Source organism: Erythranthe guttata, chromosome 8, assembly GCF_056151865.1.
Source record: "Erythranthe guttata isolate IM_541 chromosome 8, IM_541, whole genome shotgun sequence".
Taxonomy (NCBI): domain Eukaryota; kingdom Viridiplantae; phylum Streptophyta; class Magnoliopsida; order Lamiales; family Phrymaceae; genus Erythranthe; species Erythranthe guttata.
The window spans coordinates 5586819-5610213 of NC_142540.1; the positions used below are offsets into that span (position 1 = coordinate 5586819).

The 23395-nt window shown below is 38.9% G+C and overlaps 3 protein-coding genes across 3 annotated transcripts; 2 read left to right on the top strand and 1 right to left on the bottom strand.

Moving 5' to 3' along the window:
• The first annotated feature begins 8375 nt into the window (after positions 1-8375).
• On the top strand, positions 8376-10214 carry LOC105976873 (protein ATAF2). Its single transcript, XM_088821811.1, has 3 exons — positions 8376-8788; positions 9177-9454; positions 9570-10214. Exons 1-3 carry the CDS (start codon positions 8617-8619, stop codon positions 10005-10007), a joined length of 888 nt encoding a protein of 295 aa, XP_088677937.1. The 5' UTR covers positions 8376-8616; the 3' UTR covers positions 10008-10214.
• Positions 10215-15796: 5582 nt separating this feature from the next.
• On the top strand, positions 15797-17553 carry LOC148768373 (protein ATAF2-like). The gene is made up of 3 exons (XM_088821812.1): positions 15797-16201; positions 16609-16886; positions 17000-17553. The coding sequence occupies exons 1-3, from the start codon at positions 16033-16035 to the stop codon at positions 17432-17434; spliced, it is 882 nt and encodes a 293-aa protein (XP_088677938.1). The 5' UTR covers positions 15797-16032; the 3' UTR covers positions 17435-17553.
• Positions 17554-17701: 148 nt separating this feature from the next.
• On the bottom strand, positions 17702-20317 carry LOC105976872 (Eukaryotic aspartyl protease family protein). The gene is made up of 8 exons (XM_013002134.2): positions 19951-20317; positions 19689-19806; positions 19093-19313; positions 18745-18966; positions 18502-18640; positions 18207-18407; positions 18055-18127; positions 17702-17936 (listed from the first exon to the last, which is right to left on the bottom strand). Exons 1-8 carry the CDS (start codon positions 20136-20138, stop codon positions 17830-17832), a joined length of 1269 nt encoding a protein of 422 aa, XP_012857588.1. The 5' UTR covers positions 20139-20317; the 3' UTR covers positions 17702-17829.
• Positions 20318-23395: the final 3078 nt, after the last annotated feature.

The window sequence follows — 23395 nt, forward strand, 5'->3', positions numbered from 1 at the left end:
CAGGAAGTTCAGTCGATGTTATATCCTATGAGTGCTTCCTGCAAATGGAACTGGACCTCCCAGTCTTCCCCGTCACCACTCCGATATTCGGATTCACAGGGGGATCCCTGACACCGATTGGCCAAGTTAAAATCCCTGTCACTATAGGGACGCCACCTCGAACCCGCACGCAAGCTGTTAATTTTGTCATCGTGGAAGGATCGCCGACTTCGTATAACATTGTAATAGGACGACCGATGCTGCATACCTTTCGGGCGGTCCCTTCAACTATTCATCAGAAGCTCAAGTTCCCAGTCGACGGAATGGTAGGAGAGGTCAGAGGAGATCAAGCCCAGTCGAGATCATGTTATGTTGAGATGGTTAAGATAGCAGAGAAGGGGCGACGTGACACTCTCACTAAAGAAGATTTGGGGGACGAGAAACGCCCCCGAGTTGACCCCGAGGATAAGATTAATCATGTACAACCTATGGACGAATTGATGATGATTGACCTCGTCCCCGGTATGATGAAACAAACCCGGATAAGCAAGGATTTAGAACCGTCTCTCCGAGACGAGCTGATAGCGTTACTACGATCTAATGAAGACATCTTCGCATGGCAACCAAGTGACCTAACCGGTATCTCACCTCGTACGGTTGTGCACAGGCTCAATTTGCGACCTGAGTGTAGACCCGTCAAACAAAAACGACGGCACTTCGGTACCGAAAAGGACGAAATCATACACAAGGAGGTTCAGCGACTTTTGGACATCGGACATATCAGGGAAATCCAATTCCCCACATGGCTGTCCAACGCGGTTTTAGTGCAAAAAGCCAACGGCCAGTGGCGAATGTGCATCGACTTCAGGGACTTAAACAAGGCTTGCCCAAAGGACGATTATCCCTTACCTCGCATAGATCAACTTGTAGATGCCACTGCCGGGTGCGAACTACTTAGCATGACGGATGCTTCGCAAGGATACCACCAGATTCCGTTGGACGAAAAGGACCAGCCGGCAGTAAGTTTTGTCACGGCCACGGGTACTTACTGTTACGTGGTAATGCCTTTCGGTTTGAAAAATGCAGGGGCCACATATCAGCGGTTGATGGACAGAATGTTTCGAGCTCAACTCGGACGCAACATCGAAGTCTACGTCGATGACATGCTAGTTAAAAGCAAAAGGCGTTCTACGCACCTCGCAGATCTAGCTGAGACCTTTGCCACCCTTCGTCTATATGGAATGAAATTGAACCCCGCGAAGTGTGCATTCGCAGTACAAGCTGGGAAGTTTCTGGGATATGTCGTTAATCGAGAAGGTATTAAGGTGAACCAGGATAAGGTTGAGGCCGTGCTCCAGATGACGCCCCCTCGCTCCATCAAAGAAGTTCAATCCCTAGCAGGGAAGGTAGTAGCCCTAGCTCGGTTTATATCACGGATGGCTGATAAGAGTCTACCTTTCTTTAAAATATTGAGGAAAACGGCTCAGTTCGAATGGACTAACGAGTGCCAGCTCGCATTCGAGGCATTAAAGCGATCCCTCACTTGTCTGCCGATTCTTAGCACTCCTGAAAAGGGCGAAACTCTGTTCGTATACCTATCGGTAGGCGACGAATCAATCAGCTCGGTCTTATTCAAAGAGGTGAATAACCAGCAAAAGCCGATCTACTATACTAGTAAAATCCTGACTACGTCGGAAAGCAAATATTCTGAAGTCGAAAAAATAGCGTATGCCCTGGTCCTCACCACGCGACGACTCCGGCCTTACTTCCTGTCGCATACCATGATAATCCGTACAAGTCTACCACTTCGGCAAACCCTGGGCCAACCTACTGCGTCAGGACGAATTGTTAAATGGGCCATCGAATTAGGACAGTACGAGATTCAGTATCAACCCCGCACTTCGGTCAAAGGACAAGCGCTGGTAGATTTCATCCGGGAGACTACCCGAATACCAATCGAGAAGGAGTGGAAAATTTACGTAGATGGGTCATCTACAGCAACAGGAGCAGGGGCAGGAATAATAGTCATCGATCCCACAGGAACGGAGGTCGAGTTTGCCGTCCGATTACATCGGGTTTCCAATAATGAAGCAGAGTACGAAGCCTTCATCCGAGGTATGGAGATCGCTCAAGAGCTCGGAGCGCGAGTGGTGCGGATATACTCTGACTCACAATTGGTGATACACCAACTAGAGGGGGATTACGAAGTAAAAAATGATCGAATGAAGGGGTATGTGAGTAAAGCTCGAGCAGTACAAGAAACCTTCGAAGCTTGCACGGTGCACCAACTCCCGAGGAACGACAACCAACGTGCCGACTTCCTCGCTAAAATCGGGTCGTCAGTCGCTGACTGTGTTGAAAGAAAAATCACTATCCTCATTGCCCCTACCCCGACATCGGGAGTCATGTTGATCGATGAAGAACCTGACTGGAGAACACCTTTGTTCAAGTATTTCAGAGGAGAGCGAACTGGCACAAAAAGGGAACAACATCGATTGGCATATAAGGCGAGGCACTTTTACGTGCGGCACGAGATATTATATAAAAGGAATTTCGCTACAATAGATGCGAGATGTTTGGGAAAGCAGGAGGCTAAACACGCCCTTGACGAAGTACACCGAGGTGGGTGCGGTGAGCATGGAGGAGCTCGGGCCCTCATACAGAAGTTATATCGGGCAGGATATTATTGGCCCGGCATGAAAGAAGACACACACCGATACGTTCAACACTGCGCACAATGCCAAAAATATGCCCCGCTTATCCATAAACCGGGGGAAGAGATGATTATCATGAGTGCCCCATGTCCCTTTGCTCAATGGGGGATTGACCTAAGTAGGACCATTCCCTCAAACCACTGGCCGGAAAAAGTTCATCATTGTTGCGGTAGACTACTTCACTAAATGGGTCGAAGCTGAGGCCTTATCAAAAATATCAGAGGACGAGGTCATGCACTTCGTCTGGAAGAATATCTGTTGTCGATTTGGTCTGCCTAGAAGCATCGTATCGGACAATGGCACTCAGTTCAACGGCAAGAAAATTCGCGCATGGTGCGAGGAAATGAAGATAACACAAAAATTCGTGGCGGTAGCGCACCCCCAGGCTAATGGTCAAGTAGAATCCACAAACCGGACCATTGTCAACGGTTTGAAGAAGAGATTGGACGAGCTAGGGGGAAGTTGGGTAGACGAGCTGCCCTCAGTCCTTTGGTCTTACCGGACAACAGTCAAAGCAGCTACTGGTGAGACACCATTTCGGTTAACCTACGGAACCGATGCTGTTATCCCGGTCGAGGTGGCAATGGACACACTCCGCATCGCCACATTTGATGAAAAGACAAACGATGACGCCTTAAGGACACAGCTGGATGAGGCTTTTGACCTACGAGAAGCGGCGTATTTACACATGGAACGAAGTAAGAACCTGATCAAAGCTCGATACGATCAAGGTGTACGACCTCGTTCATTCCAGATCGGTGATCTCGTCCTACGACGAGCTGACGCACTAAAGCACACAGGAAAGTTAGAGGCCAATTGGGAAGGACCATACATGGTCACAAAATGTTTGGCTGGTGGAGGATACGAGCTGGCAGACGTAGAAGGAAAACCATTGCCACGAGCATGGAATATCATCCATTTGAAACGCTTCTTCGCGTAAAAAAAAAAAAAAAAAAAAAAAAGAAGATAGAGGCAATTAAGTCAGAGAAATCGAGACACACCTTGTACAGGCAAACAACCATTAATAAACATCCATTTTCCGATCTGGGCTAGGCCCCGTGGTTTTTTCTCTCCTCATTCGGAGGGTTTCCACGTTAAAAAATCCTTGTGTTATTTATTTAAGTCTTACTGTGGCGTTAACTCGCGTATTTTACTGTGGCGTTAACTCGCGTATTTCATTATGGCGATTAAATCGCGTGGTTCATTGTGGCATTAACTCGCGTGTTTCATTGTGGCGTTAACTCGCGTGTTTCACTGTGGCGTTAATTCGCGTGTTTCATTGTGGCGTTAACTCGCGTGTTTCATTGTGGCGATTAACTCGCGTGTTTCACTGTGGCGTTAACTCGCGTGTTTTATTGTGGCGTTAACTCGCGTGTTTCATTGTGGCGTTAACTCGCGTGTTTTACTGTGGCGTTAACTCGCGCGTTTCATTGTGGCGTTAACTCGCGTGTTTTATTGTGGCGTTAACTCGCGTATTTCATTGTGGCGTTAACTCGCGTGTTTTACTGTGGCGTTAACTCGCGTGTTTTATTGTGGCGTTAACTCGCGTGTTTTACTGTGGCGTTAATTCGCGTGTTTTACCGAGGCAAGTTAAACTAGAAATGGAAGCAGAATATTGCGATAAAATCAAAGAGGCTCGCCAAAATCAGGGTAAGTACTAAGTTGAGGAAATCATGGGATAACCATCGATACGAATTTAAAAAATCATTGGTTCAACTCGTATGCAAGAAAAAGTTGCTAAGTCTAAGGAATCACTCTTGAATGCACAAAAATCAAAATATCATAAACTCAAAGTAAGTATGTAAAGCAATACTTAAACAAGCGAGCTCCCGATATATCGATATAAGGGAAGCAGAGAAAAATTGTTCAAACACATACAAAAAAGAAAAAAGGAATACAAGTACATGATACATTAATGGGAAACAGCTAAAAACGGCTAAGTACTTTTCGGTGACTCCACCTCGACTTCGCCTTGATCTCCGACGGAGGGGAGAGGAGAGGAGGTAGGGTCCGATGGTGCCTTGTTGAGATTCGCCATTGCATCGATAGTCTCAACATCCCCAACCAAATCGGTGATGATCACCGAGGAGCTTCCTTGGCGAGAGAAGTCTACAACAAGCTCCCGATGCACCTCCCTCCACCACTCTAGGTCAGGGTCCTCATTCACATCGCCTTCGAAACCCGGGATCACATCATCCGGCAAGTCCTCGGCAAGATCGTTCTCGACCAGCGGGAACTCGATGCCAGCACCATCTAATCGCTTCCGAACAGCCTTCACCGCTTCCGAGAAAAAGAAGCGAGCTAGGCCGGACGCTTGTCGGGTGAATGTTGTTGAACGCCAGAGCCGGTTGAAAAAACGACCGACGAACGCCTCCATGAAGCGCAGACCCTCGGAAGAGCCCGGGAACAGCCGGTGGCCTTCCTTCACTCCCTCGGTGAAGTTAGAAGATGCCTGCTTCCCAGCCGCAAAGAGCTCGTTAGAAAGCCCTTTAGCTTTTTCCTCTAAACTCGCATTGTGGGATACTAAGGAGTCCTTCTCTGCTTGTAGGATCTTCTCCCTCTCTTGTAGCCTCCTCACCTCGGACACCGCCAGACTCTCTTTCAGACCTCGGACCTCTTTTCGGAGCTGGCCGACCTCCTTCTTTTGGTTGTCATATGCCTCACGAGAGACATCGTCCCACCCCAAAGGGCCCGAGAAGGAAATCGCGAATTGCTACACATACATGGAATTTAAGAAAAATCAGCTATGGTTAAGAGACGTAAAAGCTAATTCATGTGTGCGAGGTAAAACAAACCTGCGTTATGTTATGAAGAAGCAACTCGAGCCGGTCACCCTTGCTCATTTGCCCGAAGTGAGCAACGTCTCGGGGAAGCGCCATAGCTCGGCAAGCAGCAATGGCGTTCTCCGCGTTCTGGCAGAGATGGAGTGCAAAGTTGGGAGGCAGAGATGATCCAGTCTGCCCCGAAGCTGACCCGGTCTGCCCAGGAGTTGATCCGACCAACCCAAGGGCTAGATCAGTCCTTCTCTTTTTCGTGGTGGGCTCTTTTTCCACCTGTTCTTCGACCGAGGAAGGTGTCGGGGGAGGGACTGCAACTATGGCCGAAGATCGACGAGGAAGCTCGGGATCCTCAACGCGTGGGCCGCCCCGGGGACGCGGAGCTCCAACACTCTTCTTAGAAGGCCTTTGCCTTAAAGCCCCCTCTTCGGAGGATTGCTTCTCGGATTCAGCGGCCACAGGGCGCTGAAATTCGGACGCCCGGAATTCCGGCTCCGATTCAGATGGGCGAGTCGCCGGCTTATCACCTCGGAACATCCTCTTCATCCTCAAGTCTGTTCGTTGGATTAAAGAAAATATGGTGAGTAAGCGGACAACGTATTGACAAGCATAAAGTACAGTCAAATAAAGAGCAACAGCCCGAAATGAGTGACGAGCTAATACAGAAAAGTCATATCATGTTTAAACCCACCTAAATCCTCTTGAGTTAGGGGATGAGTGTCGTTGTCATGAAAGTAGAAATGGCGAAGTATCGGTGGAAAGCTGGTAAGAGCCTCAGGCATACCATAACTTGGTTGGAAATGAACAATCATTTTCAAAAGCCATTCGTCAATCGCTAAGGGTTTTCCCCTCCGTTTGTCGGGTAAAGTTGCGAACCAAGGACATAGGTAAGGGGTGTCAGCGGGGTTTTTCGCAAAAAAGTAGTGACCCTGCCACCCATCAGTCTTATTGGGCGGCATTAATAATTTGAAACCCGGGCGAGCCGAGATGGAGACGTGGAAGGGGCTGGAATTTTTTAAGACCATCACACTCCGAAATTGAGCTGGAGTAGGGGTCACGCCCGACCAGGCGCAAAGCATGCGGAACCCGGTCATGACGACTATAGCGTGGGGATGAAACTGGTTGAGAGATACGTTACACAATTGCGCAATCTCGGAAAACCAAGACGAAATGGGAAAAGAAAGGCCGAAATAAAACTGTTCCGAGAACCAGGTGCTGAAACCGGGGGGTGGGTTTAAGGGACGCTGATCTCGAGAGGGCAACAGTAGTTCGATGTCAGTAGGAAGACCTATATCACGAACTAGATTGTCTAAGTCTACCTCGCTTAAGGTACTGGGCCCCCACTGGTCGTCTAAATCACGACCCCCAGACAGCGAAGGAGAGCCACTCCTCGCAGAAGACAGAGCGTCGTCTCCCCCCTTTTTCTTAGGTCTTTTCAATAATTTACCCGAAGGAGAAAAGAAAGGCCCCTCCTCCGAAGAAGAAGAGAGGGTAAGGGAGGGGTATTCATCTCCCTCCCGGGAAGGCATTTTCTGACCAAAGGGGTCGGGGGAATTGGAAGACATAGGTTAGGGATATTAAAAAGCAGGGGAAAATGGAGTACCTTGGTCGGAGAAGAAAACAAGCACAGGGTGGAAGGAACTCGATTCTCGGAAAAGCAAGATCGCCGGAGGTAAGCAGAGACAAGGAGAGCACAGAGGTGAAGAGGAGGAAAAAATTCTGAAAATTCGTAGAAGCCAGATACTTATAGGAGAAGGAAATGAAGAAAAATTGATCACAGCCGTCTATTCGAACGGACTAGATTCAAAATAGATCGCCTCGAATCCGGCGCAAGAGGTGTCGATTGGAATCCCTCAGTAATAACCTTGGGAAGAGGGAAAGTCAATCATAACCGTCTATTCGGGCGGGTGAGATCTAATATAAGGCGTCTCGAATCTGACGCATAAAGCACTGATGCGAAAGTTCCTCATGACGGCTTAGGGGACTTGAATCGACCACACAGAATGTCAGAGTCATTAAATGGATGGAAAAGTGAAAAGCTCGCGCATGTCGGACCGATATGAACCAATGATTAAACCTGCACCTCGTACTCCGTACTTATAAAACGAGGTAAGAAAACACCAATTCGTCTTATAAGTAAGGAGTAGGGGGGAGTAGTTGATACGGGCTAGTTTGACAAGTAACAAATAAGCATAAGCCCATTAGGGTAAGCCCAATATGATAGGCCCACAACGAAGAACCCATGACGTCTTAGCTCGCAATTATGAGCGAAGTCGCTGCGTGGTGCAAACCTCGGGAACCATATGAGAATGCCTCAACTCGCTAGCCCAATACCATAACGAGGTAGGGCGAGCCCAGAGCAATACAGGCCCAAGATATGTGACTTGGGGGTAAAGAGAAACCCTAAAAAAGGAAGGCCTTGGAGGCCAAGTTTTCTCCTTCTATAAATAGAAGGATCATCATACTCACACGCACACACATTAATCACTATTCACATTGCATACACGTTTTTTCCTCTATTCCGATCACTGACTTGATCGTCGGAGCTTTCCCGCCGGGAACCCCTCCCGGCGTTGCAGGTATCCTCACCGGAGTACGGACCCAGCTGACTTGAAGAAGAAGGAAGCCCCACGGACAAAAACAGATCTGAATATTTCTGATTTTTGAATAATATATTTTATTCAGAATTTTAAAAGTTTCAATTTTTTAAATTTTCAATTTTGTTTTTGAAACGGAATTGGAATTCCTATTAAATTCAACATTCCGATCCGATTCTAATTTCCTAAATATTTCAAAAAAATTCAATTTTTTTTTTCCAAATATTAGTTGCAAGAAACGGGCACACCCCACCCCGTTAGCCCCCCACACTGATACATGCACGCAGCACAAATACATACGAAAAATCACGTTTTAACAGAACACTATTGACTGTCTGGATGCGATGACTCACGACACGTGCGGTATATGATGCAGTTACAGTACATGTAAACTGTAATTGTGTGTATCTATTCTCTATATATATACACACACCCACACAGGCCTTCCAATTTCATCGTCTTAACAAACCAGCTGGAGCACAGCAATTCAACTCATCTGTGAAGAAAAAGTATACTTAATTTTCCATATTAGTTTCCTCGCGAAAGTGAATGAAGGGTGGTGGTGATCAGCAATTGAATTTTCCGGCGGGTTTCAGATTCCATCCGACGGACGAGGAGCTCGTCGTTCATTACCTCTGCCGGAAGTGCGCCGGTCAGCTGATTTCAATCCCCATTATTGCCGATATCGATCTCTACAAATTCGACCCCTGGCAGCTTCCCGGTAATTGTTTTCACCCTTTTTTCGTTTGATTTTGTTATCAATTTTTTCCTAGAATTTTCAATTTCTGAAATTGAATCATTACCCTCTCTCTCTCTCTCTCTCTCTCTCTCTCTCTCTCTCTCTCTCTCTCTCTCTCTCTCTCTCTCTCTCTCTCTCTCTCTCTCTCTCTCTCTCTATAAATCTCAGATTTTCCTCTGTTTCGAGTACTCTGTCTTCACTCTTAATCATTTAATTACATGATTAGATCCAATTGGAAATTTCTCTCTGTAAAATTTTTTTTTGTGCCTAAAATTTGGGGATTTCAGAAGCATTTTATTATTCCAATTTTACCCCTCTGGATTTTGGATAAAGTCTGTGTGGTTGCTAATGGTGTGTGGTTTGATGACAGAAATGGCACTCTACGGTGAAAAGGAGTGGTATTTCTTTTCTCCAAGAGATCGGAAATACCCCAACGGTTCACGGCCGAACCGGTCTGCCGGAACCGGATACTGGAAAGCCACCGGAGCCGATAAGCCGGTTGGAAAACCGAAAACTCTCGGAATTAAAAAAGCCCTAGTTTTTTACGCCGGAAAAGCACCAAGAGGAGTCAAAACCAATTGGATTATGCACGAATACCGCCTTGCTAATGTGGACCGTTCCGCATCCGCCAAGACAAATAATTCCAGGGTACTTATTAATTAATCCAGATTCTTACACCACTTGTTGATTATATTCAAGAAAGAAAGAAAAAAACGCAAACGGCGAATAGTGTGATTAATTATAATGTTGATATATATTGCAGCTCGATGATTGGGTTTTGTGTCGGTTATACAACAAGAAAGGAACGCTCGAGAAGCACTACAATGTGGATCACAAGGAAGTGCAGTACTTCTCGGATGTCGAAGAACAAAAGCCGAATGTGGATGCATTTCACTATACTACCAGTACCAGCGTGGGGGTAAAATCGCCACCGCAAATATTGCATTTCGACACATCTGAATCGATACCTAAGTTGCATAACAATACAGACTCTAGTAGCTCGGAGCATGTTTTGTCGCCGGAGGTACAGAGCGAGTCGAAATGGAACGATTTCGATAGTTGTCTCGATTATCAGCTCAATTACACTATGGATGCCGCCTTTCAAGACGACGACCTTTTTACCTCACAAATGCAGCAGTATAGTGATGAACAGATCTCAATGTATCAAGACATATTTGCTTACATGCACAAACCCTTCTAATTTTGAGATCAAATTAATTTTAGTACTATGAACATATAGAAAAATCAGCTAGTCAAATTTGGCTGGCTTGGTTTTTTGTGTTCATAGATATAAATTTAGTATGTGCTACATTAATTTATGTTGTATGGATAGAAACTTAGAATGTAAGTTAATGCATGGGAATAGAGAACAAGAGTACTCTATTCGACTATTTCAGTCCATTACAAATCGGGTGGTTTTGCATTATAGATCTATACGTACAAATAAGGGCGTACCCATGGGTATACTTAAGGTGGGCCTCGCCCAAGATTTTTTTTTTCAATATTTTTTTATTAGGTATTTATGTATTAGTTAATGCACTTTCACCTTTCCAATCTTTCAGTTTTATTCAATTTAGTCCATAAAAAAAATATTCTCTAAATTCACCCCATACTCTACCCCCAAGAAAAAACCGCTGGACCCGCCCATGTATATAAATAACTATCAACTAAAACATATATACACATGAGTATGTTTTATTATATATAAATTAATGGTGCAGAATCACTCAGAATTTCTTACCGAGTATAGCATCTATGAAACCCTCTATTTCATTATTATTTTTTCATAAATATAACGTTTTAATCCTTAATTAGCTTGCAAGTCTACAAATATATTGTCTTTATTGAAGAGTGAAAAAAAGTTGATATAAAAAGGACTATTAAATTACTAGTATTTGATAAATTGAACTATTGAAGTGCATCAAGAAAATATGAATATAGTTAGAACTCATATTCCAAAGTTTATATATATATATATATATATATATATATATATATATATATATATATATATATATATATATATATATATATATATATATATATATATATATATATATATATATATATAAAGACAACATTGAAGATATCAAGAACGTATAGTACATATATTTGATTTTATTTTAAGGGAATAAAGATAAATATCACAAAGGCAAACAATATCCCAAATAAATCACTCCTCATATGCGTAAATATTAAATTGAGTTAGCAAATACTCATTTGATCCCTACAGATGATCTTTTCATACCTTCAAAGTCCGACCACAAATACTAACTTAAACAAATTAATTTTAGAAAAACACACATTTTTATTATCATGTTTTAACATTTAATAGTGATTGCCATTTTTTCAGAAGTATTTGATACTTCTTTATCCGGATGCATTATCGCATCCGAATCTATAAGAGTTATCAAAATATAACTTCATTTCGATAGTTTCCTTTGGAGGACAAATATATTTTGAAGGCTTAGTATTCAAAGGGGTTTTTTTTACTGTTAAAAATATTTTTTCTAAGAAGATGTTTTGACGCCCAAAGCGCTATGCTCTTAACTCTCTTCAGAAGTCGGTTGTAAATGAACCAATGATCTCCCTTATTCATAGAATCCGAGAGCTTTTTGTTCTGCACGAAAAAATCATACTACAAGAAATAATATGTTAGTTATAAGTTAGTGAATTAATTAAAAATGTGCTAAAAGCATTTGACCATTAAACTGAAAATAACCGTTCGTTCATTAACTCACGTCATTAAATATTCGATTGTTAATTAAATAAATAAAATTGGTTTAAAATAGATCAATCCAACAACATTGTCTAAAGTTGAAAACTACATAGTAGCATACAAAAGAAAACGTGTTGAGGCCACTTGTTTTTCCTCACTTTAATTTCAAATTTCTAGATGAAACCATAAAAAAAAAAAAAAATCTTGCTGATTACGCCAAGTAATATTTGACAATATTATTATTAATTAGTATGGACTAAGTAATATGATCACATTTAATTTTGACATTAGCCATAATAAGGAATTAAAGAGAGAGATACAAGATTCCGATTCAACAAAATAATTACATACATCATATGGGTATATACGTAGTAGTAGAATAAATATAATAAATAATTATATAATCATTGTTCATATCCAAACAATATATATATATATATTTATTTAATTAATTAAAGTGATGGAGATATTCAAAGATAGAGACAAGTGGAATGAAGGAATGAAGTCACCTAGCAGCTTCCTGAGTTTTGAGAAAGAACAACAACATCCTTATCTAGGTGAACCTACGTCATGGATCACGTCACTCATAGGAATTCATGCAAGACATAATTATTAATTACTTTTTTTTTTTTTAATTATTTATGTTGGATCTTGATTCTTAATGTGAAAGACAAAGATAGAGAAACTTCCACTTCATTGGGAGACCCTGCCCCAGTTCACTCTTTCCGTTTTGCTTTTTAATTTCTTTAATTATTATTATTATTATTATTATTATTATTATTATTATTATTATTATTATTATTATTATTATTATTATTATTATATATAAAAAATAAAATAATAATAAAAATTAGACTCTGGTTAATGGTTATAGTTGAAACTTGTATGTGGTCATCATCATCATTTTGTTCAATGGTCAATATGTGGGTTTTTCTTGTTTGACCATTGATTTGGAAGTTTACCTTCTTTTCTAGAAAAGGAAAAGAAAAGACTATTGGTTTGGATTATTATGATTTAGTTTTCTTAATTCCAAAACATGTTAATATGTAGGAGGATGAATCTAGGGAAATCATTTTATCTGACAATTAGTACTCCAATGTATTCCTTATTATATGTTTTTTGGATAATAAGTTTTTTTTTAGTATTTTTTATCTCAAATTATTTGTCATTTTATAAAGTATTAATTATATTTTTATTAATTTTGCCCATTTATCACTGTTAATTAGTTAATTATAAAATAATTAATGATAACAATATTTTAGTATTTGCTATGTTATATTTGATTCTCCATTCGTTCCTAAATATGTGTTGTTTTTCACCTTGACACAAGTCTTAAGAATCTCAATAAATATGTCTTGATTTTAGGAAAATAGATATAGATAGACTAAAATACCCTTAATAGGGGTACAATTGGAAAATATATAATTAATGCAACATTGAAATTCTAAAGTGACAGATAATTAATCTGGAACAAAAAAAATTCTTAAAAGAGAAAGACATTGCTGAATATGTAGAGTATAATTTATGCATATTTATTGAATATCTTAATATATACGTAACCACCCAAAACGGCATATAATATGGGACGAAGTGAGTAATTGATTATTTCAATAAGGGTATTGTGTGGGGGAAGATCATAGGGTTTGCTAAGCGTTTTTACATGATAGTAACATGATTAATACTTAATACTATAATGTTTTTTAACGAAGAAACTCGCAATCAATCATATAAGTATATTTGATAAACCTATATTCTCGTATAATAGCTTGTAAATCATATTAGAGAAGTAAACCACACTAGGTTAACCATTTATGATAAGTTTGACTTAGCGACCGTTGACGAGGAGATTCGAACCTGGACCGATTGACACACACGGTCACCTGCTCCAACAACTAGGTTATTAATGCACAGTTGACGCCGTCTTTGGTGGTGTGAAGGAAGGAGTTCAACTGTGAGTTCGATAAGTTAGCTCGACAAAAGATCGAGTTCTAGCTCGGATGTTTCGAGATGGAGTTTTCTTACGAGGTCAAGCTCATTTGTATTTGATCTTGAGGAGTACGTAGTCTTGCAAAATTTTTATATATAAATAACTTATTATAATATTAGCATAAACATAAAAATAAATTGACTGAGCTGAGTTTGAGTTCGAAAAATCTTTGAAGCTCGGCTCTTACCCTAGTCTTTAGGATGGATTTACCGGGACTCGGGAATCAATAGTTTAGTATGAACTTTGTTGTTATATTTAGGATCGGCAATTGAGCCGGGCTTAACCGAAGCCCGATGGCTCGACCCGATAATATTTAAGCTGAGCCTACTTTTTAATGAGCGGGGCCGAATTTGAGTCATTTTACTGAGCCCAATTTATTTATGAGCCGAGTTTGGGCCTACTATGGCTCAACACGAATAAGGACCGATCGATTACATTAATAATAAAATATATAGTGTATTTATCGTTTTAATGATATAACTCAACTACAAGTTACGATTATAAGATATTCTATTTTGCAAAAAAAAAGTCAAAATTAAAAGGAATTAAGTGGTGGCGGTGGCAATTGGAATCAAATGCAACATACCCACAGATACCCCTCATGGCTGAAATTTATCACCGAAATTTGAGAGTTTAAAAAACGTTTTCAATAGTGAGAGTCACTAATTTCTTTTTTTTTTTTTTTACTTCTTTCAGTATTTTTTATAAGTTTTTCCAATAGCTTACAAAGATCGTTCAGTTTTTTTTTGGATTGGTTTCAATCGAGGTAAATCTTGTTTATCACTTATTTTTATAAAGAAAATTTTACTCATTAGAGTTATATAGTAATGAGGCCCCGATATACATTAGAAGCCCGAAAATATACATGAGCCGAACTTGATGCTATACTAATGAGGTCCGATGGTGTGTGAACTTGAGTCTATAATAACGAGGTCCGATGGTAGTCTGAGCAGACTCATACTCAACTCACATGACCCGGTTAACAACCCTAGTTTTATTTTGTATTATTAGATTTTGTTGAATTTAATTACTATGATCTTTAGGAAGATGTCATACAACACTGTTAAAAGGAAAAAAAAAATCGATGAAATTAAAATTAAATTGTTTACTTCACACATCAAATCACTAGAAATATAATGAATTTATATTTATGCACAAATGAGATGTAAATTGGAAACTACATTTATGAAAAGAACAATTAATTAATGTGATATTGAGTGGATGATTAATTTCTCTTCTGGAAAGAATTCGGATGAGTCAACGTTTGACTCACCACAAAGGAAAATCATGGCCGACTTTTCACAACTTGGGTGACGCAAGCAGTGACGTCTCACCACACGTGGGGCAAGGTCGTCAAACGTGGCATCTCGTGATTAGACGTCGGTTCCTTCCTCTGTGTTGGCGGCTGTCGTATTAGCGCACCCAAACCTTTCGCCCCAAGCAAACGCCTCCACCAGTTGCAAAATAATAAATTAAATAAAAAAGATAAAATTCGATAAATGATTTTTTATTTTCAATTAATTTGTCTACATACTATATAGCACCCATACAAAAACGACGATACATCCCAAAATGGAGATACGAAAACTTGAGAGAAACGTATAAAGATTAAATGAGTATGGATATATTTATAAATATGCTATATAAAATTTACAAGTTTTTGTTTATATAAAAATTCTTTGTATTGTCATATAAACATATTCAAAATAAATATTATTATCAACCATTAATTTACAATTGATCACTAAATTATGTAAATAATTAGAGAAACAATAAAAATATCCAAAAATTTACCATTCAAATATAGTTTTGAACTTTTCAAAAATTGTAATATATCCCATAAGGTGTCCGACAGATGCCTTGAATATCGGACTCAAACCATTACCAAAACGCATATACATTAAGAAGTTGGCGTTTCCGTGCTACATATAAAATTTTAAATAATAATTCCAATATACCCAACAAGAGGGACTTGTTGCAACGTTTAACCCCATATGCATAATAGTTTTATAGTCGGTCTATGAGATTCTATACCTCGTAAAATTCATCAAATGGCCACTAAACACACATATACACGAGTGCGTGTAATTATGAGTAAATCAATGGAGCAGAATCATGCGATGTATTTCACCGAGTGTAACATCTACAAAACATTTATAATTTCTATAAATTACTAAGTTAGTAACTTTAAAGAAAAAAAAGTGAATTAATAACTTAGGTAATAAAAGTAAAATAGTGGGGGCCACCCCCACAAGCATCGACACTGATAGATACACAAATACATACGAGAAACCACGTTTTAACATAACACTATTGACTGTTTGAGATGCGGTGACTCACGTGCAATATGTATATGATACAGTAGCTGCAAACTGTGACTTGTCTCTGTGTATATATATATACCGCAACAAACCCTTCCATTTTCTTCGTGTCAAATATCTTAGTTTAATCGGAGCATTTATTCAACTCATCTCGAGCGAAGAAAAGTCTACTGAATTCAAGGAGAGGATTAATTGGTGAATGAAGAGCGGCGAACAGCAATTGAATTTGCCGGCGGGTTTCAGATTCCATCCGACGGACGAGGAGCTCGTGGTTCATTATCTCTGCCGGAAGTCCGCCGGTCAGCTGATTTCAGTCCCCATTATTGCCGATATCGATCTCTACAAATTTGATCCCTGGCAGCTTCCTGGTGATTATTTTGATTCTTTTTTTCTCATTCATTCGATTTTTGTGATGGAGAATGAATTTTCTGAGAATTTTCAATTTCTGAAATTGAATTTCTCTCTCTCTCTCTCTCTTTCTCTCTCTCTCTCTCTGTCTCTCTCTCTCTCTATAAAAATGAGATTACGAATTTTGGATTATTTTCTCCATCTTCAAATCTGAAAAATTTCTCTGTTTCGATTACTCTGTCTTTCTCTACCTAGATATTGAATTCTTTCACTTAGATCTTCTTCCTTCTCTGTATAAAAACAAAAATGTTTTAATTTTTTTTTCCATATTTGGGGATTTCAGAAGCATTTTTCTAATTCCATTTTTACCCTCACCGTGTTTCGATAAATTCTGTGTGGTTCCTGATATTGTGTGGTTTGATGACAGAAATGGCACTCTACGGTGAAAAAGAGTGGTATTTCTTTTCTCCAAGAGATCGGAAATACCCCAACGGTTCACGGCCGAACCGGTCTGCCGGAACCGGATACTGGAAGGCCACCGGAGCCGATAAGCCGGTCGGAAAACCGAAGACTCTCGGAATTAAAAAAGCCCTAGTTTTTTACGCCGGAAAAGCACCAAGAGGAGTCAAAACCAACTGGATTATGCACGAATACCGCCTTGCTAATGTGGACCGTTCCGCATCCGCCAAGACTAGTAATTCCAGGGTACTTATTAATTAACCCCGATTCTTGGATCACTTCATTAATTATATTGAGAAGAAAAAAATTACCCGAATGGCGAATCGTATGATTAATTATAATGTTGATATGTATTGCAGCTCGACGATTGGGTCTTGTGTCGGATATACAACAAGAAAGGAACCCTTGAAAAGCACTACAATGTGGATCACGAGGAAGTGCAGTACTTCTCGGATGTCGAAGAACAAAAGCCGAATGTGGATGCGGCGTTCGCATACACTAGTGTGGGGGTAAAATCGTCACCGCAGATATTGCATTTCGACACATCCGAGTCGGTGCCTAAGTTGCATAATAATACAGAGTCGAGTAGCTCGGAGCACGTTTTGTCGCCGGAGGTACAGAGCGAGTCGAAATGGAACGATTTCGATAGTTGTCTCGATTATCAGCTCAATTACACTATGGATGCTGCCTTTCAAGACGACGACCTTTTCAGCTCTCAAATGCAGCAGTATAACGACGAACAACAGCTCTCAACGTATCAAGACATGTTTGCTTACATGCACAAACCCTTCTAATTATCGAATCGGAGTTTGTTTTCGTTTTGTTTTTGTTTTGAATAGTGTAGTATAAGCTGTAGTAGGTAACCATGTACACCCACTGGTTCTATAGTAATTCAAGAATCTCGAGTCATCCACATTTTTTATCTTACGAAAACCTCAGCGGGGAAAAAAAAAGATTCCAACAGGTTCGTTGAAATCCTCGATAACAGGAAAAATCAGCTAGTCAAATTTGACAGGTTTGGTTGTTGTGTTCATGATGTAACTCTAGTATGCGCTAAATCGAATCAAGAATGTAACGGTATTGATCTGTGAGTTGAGTTTTATCAATCGAATTACACCCAGAAAACTGGAGCGTTCACGGTAAATATAACCGACGTATTTTTATATACACGGGGATCAAAGAATTAAAGCTACATGGCATAACTGGATTTGGGGATCTGGTCACAATTGGCAGGGGTCCAACCTATTACTTGCTTCTCATTATCATACACCAACAATTTATCCTGCATTGATATATCTGCACCAGAAAAAAAAAAACAAAACGGGATTTTTCTGTTATACGTAAAAATTTACACAATTAAATGGAATATAAGAAAAAAAAAAAAAACAATATTCATAAATTAGAGGCCTTATACCTCCAATCATGTTGAAATTGCTCAATCCCACATCAGTACCGTTTAAAATCCCCAAGCAAGCATTCCCCTTCGACTGCAAGCAAATTTTCTTGAGCAATCGACGAAGGATATTAACATAATTCCACAAGAATCAGATTAGAGATCTATCTTACCGAGATTATAAGATACCCTTCGGGCGGAATATCGAACTGAGCTTTAGTTCGCCAACCATTCACAAAGCTCAATGATAAAGACTTGAAGTATTTCCTTACATCGCGCGTTGTCTTAAACGGTTTCTTGCCTTTCCAGCAAAACGGGAGCGTGCGGTCGTCGCTTGCTTCTTTAAGTGACTTCCCACTTAATTCTTTCTTTATCTACAATGTTAAAACTCAACTCTTTAGAAAAACACAAAAAAAACATTCTTGAATACTCTTTGCATGACATTAATAATTTTCCGAAAAAACTCACGAGAGAAATAAGAGTGTGGTAAATCTGAGAGTTGAAGTACGTGTAAGAGCTCCCGCTGTCGAATATCACATTGAGGTTCTTAAACCCCGTACTTTTCCCGCCAAAACGAAGCTCCGCCGAACCAGCTGTATAGTGCTTTCTGTTCCCCGAAATCATCAATCAAGATTTTAACACACAAGAGTTTAAATTTCTTTTAATTTTATTTTTTGAATAATTTTAAATCCAAAAATGAAATTAACATACGTGTCGTCACGCGACATAGGGGTCCATGTCATGCGTGAGGAATCGTAAGCATCTTCTCCCAAGAAAAGATACCCTCCTTGCTCACTTAAACAATGGCCAACTATATTTTTCACAATCCCTTGTTCACGAAGTTGTGAGACGATGCTCGATTTTCCTCTTCCAAGCCCAAATACTCCGTCTAGCGGATGATCCGACGGTCCAGGTAATTGATCATATCCACACCTACAAAAATAAATAAAAAATAAAAAATAAATCAAACAAAGACACTTATTTTTATATATCAAGAAAATGCAGATTATTTATTACAAAACAGGGGAAATGAATATTCGAGAGATAAAGAGTACAAACCCGAGAGTCAAACGAGGACTCATACGCACACCTGTGGTGAGATTCAGAGTAAAGAAATCGTTGACTAGAACTCCTAGTGACGACCCTCCATCTGCATACTCGACTTCGTAATCGCATTGCTCTGTGTTTTCACATTTGTAATCGCTCGAGTGAAGAGAAGCGCATAAAGGGTCTTTGCATATAACAAGGTCGTTGCTAGGTCGGTATAACGGGTGAAACCCCTGTAATTGTTCGGAACATTTTATGATTATAAAAATCACTTGAAAAGCAAATTAATATTTACTATCTATAAAGAAAGAAACATCAACGAGATTCTCTTGAATCTCATCGAATGAAATTTTCTTCGTTTCGAACCAGAAAATTATAGAAACATATTGGGATATGATGGGAATAAGGGTATAATCTTGTTCGGAGCAATCGGTTTATTATACGAACCCTTCCGAAAATTTGCCAATGTCATATTTCCTCGGCCTCTCAAAAGATTCCTTTTTTATACAAGAAATTTCATCATAGGTGCTACATGCATCATGTATACTACATTATACTAAATGTTAATATGAAGCAGAAATAAAATTACAACTAATCGAAGTTTTTACCGTGGTACAACGAACACACGGCGCATCACATTGAAGCCAAGTGAGATCACTGCCTGTATCAGGATCAAGAAAGTAGGGTTTTGGAGGGTATCCCAAGTAAACTTGAACAAAATAAAACCTGCCCCAAAAAAAATAAAAATTGTTCAGATTCAAGAAACTTGCAAACTTGATTCTCAGATATAATTTCAAGAAAACATTAAATATCCATTCTTGAAATATTAAAAAAAAAATATTAATAACAGAGAATTTGCAATAATAATACCCATTGGGATAAACATTGCCATAGAGTGGGAAAATAATTGAAGATCCAAATTTAGTGAATTTTGATGGGCTGCAAGAAGGGCCCCACTTCCGCCATTTTAGCTGCTGTTGATCCTTATTACAACCTGCACATGATGCCACCAGAACCACAACAACTATTATTATAAATATCAACTTCTCTTTCTTCATATTTTCTATTTTCTACTTTTTCTCTCTCTACCGTACTATATTGTGGAATTCTATCTATCTACAATGTTATAAGGTGTTTTGTGACAAATCCCACTCTTTTTTTTTTTCTTTTTAATTGTGTGGAATTTGGCTTGTGTTATTTTTGCTGCTTTAAAAGTCAAATGGAAGTATCTTTTATGGGTTTTTTAATTGAGAAAAAAAAAAGGTTATATATAAATAGGAAAAATGATTTGGTTCTTGCCTTTTCTTGGTTGGGTATCTAAAGCATAATTTTGAGGAGAAATATTGTGTGATTTGACTGATTGCTTAATTTGGTTTGATTCGTTGCCTCCACAAAACATGAACCCATTGTTTTTTTTTAATGTATCACAAATTTAATATACCTTGGCAATAATATAGGAGAATTGGAATCCGTGCATACATCCTAGTTCAAGAAATGTGTATGTTTCGTTGTGTGTGGGAATTTGTGTATTCTTGTTTTCCAGGAGAATTAACCTCGTACATTGAAAAGGCTTTTGTATCCAATATGTAAATCGACCTACGTATTTTACTCCCCTGTTATTTGGTCCTTTATAGATTTTTTATCCTAAATTATTTGTTACTTTATATATATATATATATATATATATATATATATATATATATATATTTAGAAACATTAATTGTATTTTTTTCAATTTTACTGCCTTTCTTAATTAGTTAGTTCAAAAACAATTAATGATAAGGTATTTTAGTATTTACTACTCCCTCCTTCCCTTAATATTTGTCACTTTTGCCATTTTTTCATATTTCAAATTATTTGTCATTTTACTATTCCAATGAACAATTAATTGCATTTTTTTCAATTTTGCCCTTTCTCACTCTCAATTAATTGAAATATAATTATTTAAAAATCGATTAATGGCATGGGCATTTTAGTGATTTACTATACATTTTGCTACTATCTATGCATATTTATTAAGTTTCTTAATATGTGTGCAACTAAGAAAAATGACAAATATTGTGGGAAGGAGGGAGTATATTGTTCTGCTGTAATCTTAAATCTATGCATTTTTTCTTAACATGTGCGCAGCCACAAAAAACTACAGATAATATGGGACGGAGGGAGTATAGTTTTAGAATTTCCAACATACAATGAAATTTAGGTTTATAATGCCTGAAATCGTCATCGTCGAATGGATGTTTTGTTTCTTAAAATGTCACTTACTCCATTTCACAATATCCGTCACTTTTGAGAAATTCTTTTGTTCTATATATTATCTGTCACTTTAGATTTTTAATATTGCATTATTATAATATTTTTCAATTTTATCCTTATTAACTCTCTAACATTATCCCCGGATTAATTAATAAACAAGGGTACTTTGGTCTAACAATTTCTATTTTCCTAAATTCAATACCAATTTATTGAGTTTTTTAAGATTTGTGCAAAGATGAAAAACAACACATTTAGAAACAAATAGAGTAATAATTAAAAGCTAAAAATACACAAGCACACCCTAGTCGATACTAATTGATTATTTTGCAGATGGAGTAAAAATTAAAAGCTAAAAACACACAAGCACACCGTAGTCGATACTAATTGATTATTTTGCAGTGTTTTGAAATTTAAACCAGACCGGCCGGTTGAACCGGTTAAACCGCGAACCATTGTTTTGTTCGGTCCGGTTTGACCGGTTGAACCTTAATATCAGAACCCAAGTGAAATTGGAATTTTTTTATATGTGTGTTGATATGTGGTGTATGTAAAAGAAAAATAAATTTGATTTATATTTTAATTGGAAATGAATAATGAGTTCACGTGTGTGTATGAAAATATGTTGTATTTACTATAAAATTATATATTTATAAATAACTATAAAAATAAAAAATGAAAAAATCGGTTAGACCTCGGTTGAACCGGTACAACCGTGACCCACTAGCTTATTCGGTCCGATTTTCAAAACATTATTAGTTTGAGAAGCCTTTTGCAAAAATAATATCTTTTCCTTTATTTTTATATTCTAATGTATTTGGTCGGATTTAATTTTTATAAATATTTGAGTTCATAGGATTTGTAGACATACATGGAAGAATGATTTGAGATAAAGAGGATAGTAAAATTTATGAAAAGATCTGCGCGCGACTAGTCAAGTAAATTTTATTGACAGTGAAAAAAAAATCGAAGAATAATCGAATAGTTATGATGAATGTATCCGAATTAGAAATCGATGATATGTTTTTTTAGTTTATATAGATGAAGGATATACTAGTATGCTCATGACCTCATTTGATTGAAAGATTAGTCATAATTAATTAAATAATTGGACTTTGTTTGATATTTAGTACATCCAATAATTTTTCAAGTCGAGCTGGAAGTATTATGTTATCAATGTTTATCTTGTCTTTTATGGAGTTTCTTTATTGGATTTCTCATTTCATTAAATTATTTAGGATCCGTTAGGTTACTACTATTAAGTCTCACTGACTATATAGTCGTACTAATAACATGTTCGGTTAATAAGATTCGTACTTGATGCGGCTGGGTTTCTTCACTTCAAGGAATTCCGAACCTCCAAGTCCATTCCGTATTGGGCCTGTTCATCGTGGACCTGCAAAAGGACCGGGAGAGGTGCTCCCGGCGTTAGCACTCCGACGCGCAAGTCAGAACACCTCAAAGGCTCTCATTCTAAAATATATTCAGTAAAAAAAAGTTAAAGTGTTTGTGTGAGATTGCTTATATATCTTGATGGCCCATGCAATTCTCATATCGCCATTTGGTAGTTACTCTAAGCTAGCAACTTGTCTGAGTTATTCTGCTCGTCGGAGAGATCCTTCTCGTCGAAGGTATTCTGCTCATCGGAGAGATACTTCTCGTCGGAGGTATTCTACTCGTTGGAGAGATCCTGCTCGTCGGATATCCCTGCTCGTCGGAGAGATCCTTCTCGTCGAAGGTATTCTGCTCGTCGGAGAGATCCTTCTCGTCGGAGGTATTTTGCTTGTTGGAGAGATCCTGCTCGCTGGATATCTCCTTCTTGTCTGAGTTATTCTGCTCGTCGGCGAGATCCTTCTCGTCGGAGGTATTCTGTTCGTCGGAGAGCTCATGCTCGTCGGAGAGATCCTGCTCGTCGGACATCTCCAGTTCGTCGGAGAGATCCTGCTCGTCGGCGAGATCCTGCTCGTCGGATATCTCTAGCTCGTCTGAGTTATTCTGCTCGTCGGAGGTATTATGCTCGTCAGAGAGATCCTGCTCGTCGGATATCTCCTGCTCGTCGAAG

Excerpts from the sequence above, each read along its gene's own strand:
- LOC105976873 (XM_088821811.1), top strand. The coding sequence starts at position 8,617 with ATGAAGGGTGGTGGTGATCAGCAATTGAATTTTCCGGCGGGTTTCAGA. Across the intron at positions 8,789-9,176 it reads CGACCCCTGGCAGCTTCCCG|AAATGGCACTCTACGGTGAA; the intron begins GTAATTGTTTTC and ends GTTTGATGACAG. Across the intron at positions 9,455-9,569 it reads CCAAGACAAATAATTCCAGG|CTCGATGATTGGGTTTTGTG; the intron begins GTACTTATTAAT and ends TATATATTGCAG.
- LOC148768373 (XM_088821812.1), top strand. The coding sequence starts at position 16,033 with ATGAAGAGCGGCGAACAGCAATTGAATTTGCCGGCGGGTTTCAGATTC. Across the intron at positions 16,202-16,608 it reads TGATCCCTGGCAGCTTCCTG|AAATGGCACTCTACGGTGAA; the intron begins GTGATTATTTTG and ends GTTTGATGACAG. Across the intron at positions 16,887-16,999 it reads CCAAGACTAGTAATTCCAGG|CTCGACGATTGGGTCTTGTG; the intron begins GTACTTATTAAT and ends TATGTATTGCAG.
- LOC105976872 (XM_013002134.2), bottom strand. The coding sequence starts at position 20,138 with ATGAAGAAAGAGAAGTTGATATTTATAATAATAGTTGTTGTGGTTCTG. Across the intron at positions 19,807-19,950 it reads GGCAATGTTTATCCCAATGG|GTTTTATTTTGTTCAAGTTT; the intron begins GTATTATTATTG and ends TTTTTGGGGCAG. Across the intron at positions 18,128-18,206 it reads AAGGGTATCTTATAATCTCG|TCGAAGGGGAATGCTTGCTT; the intron begins GTAAGATAGATC and ends ATTTGCTTGCAG.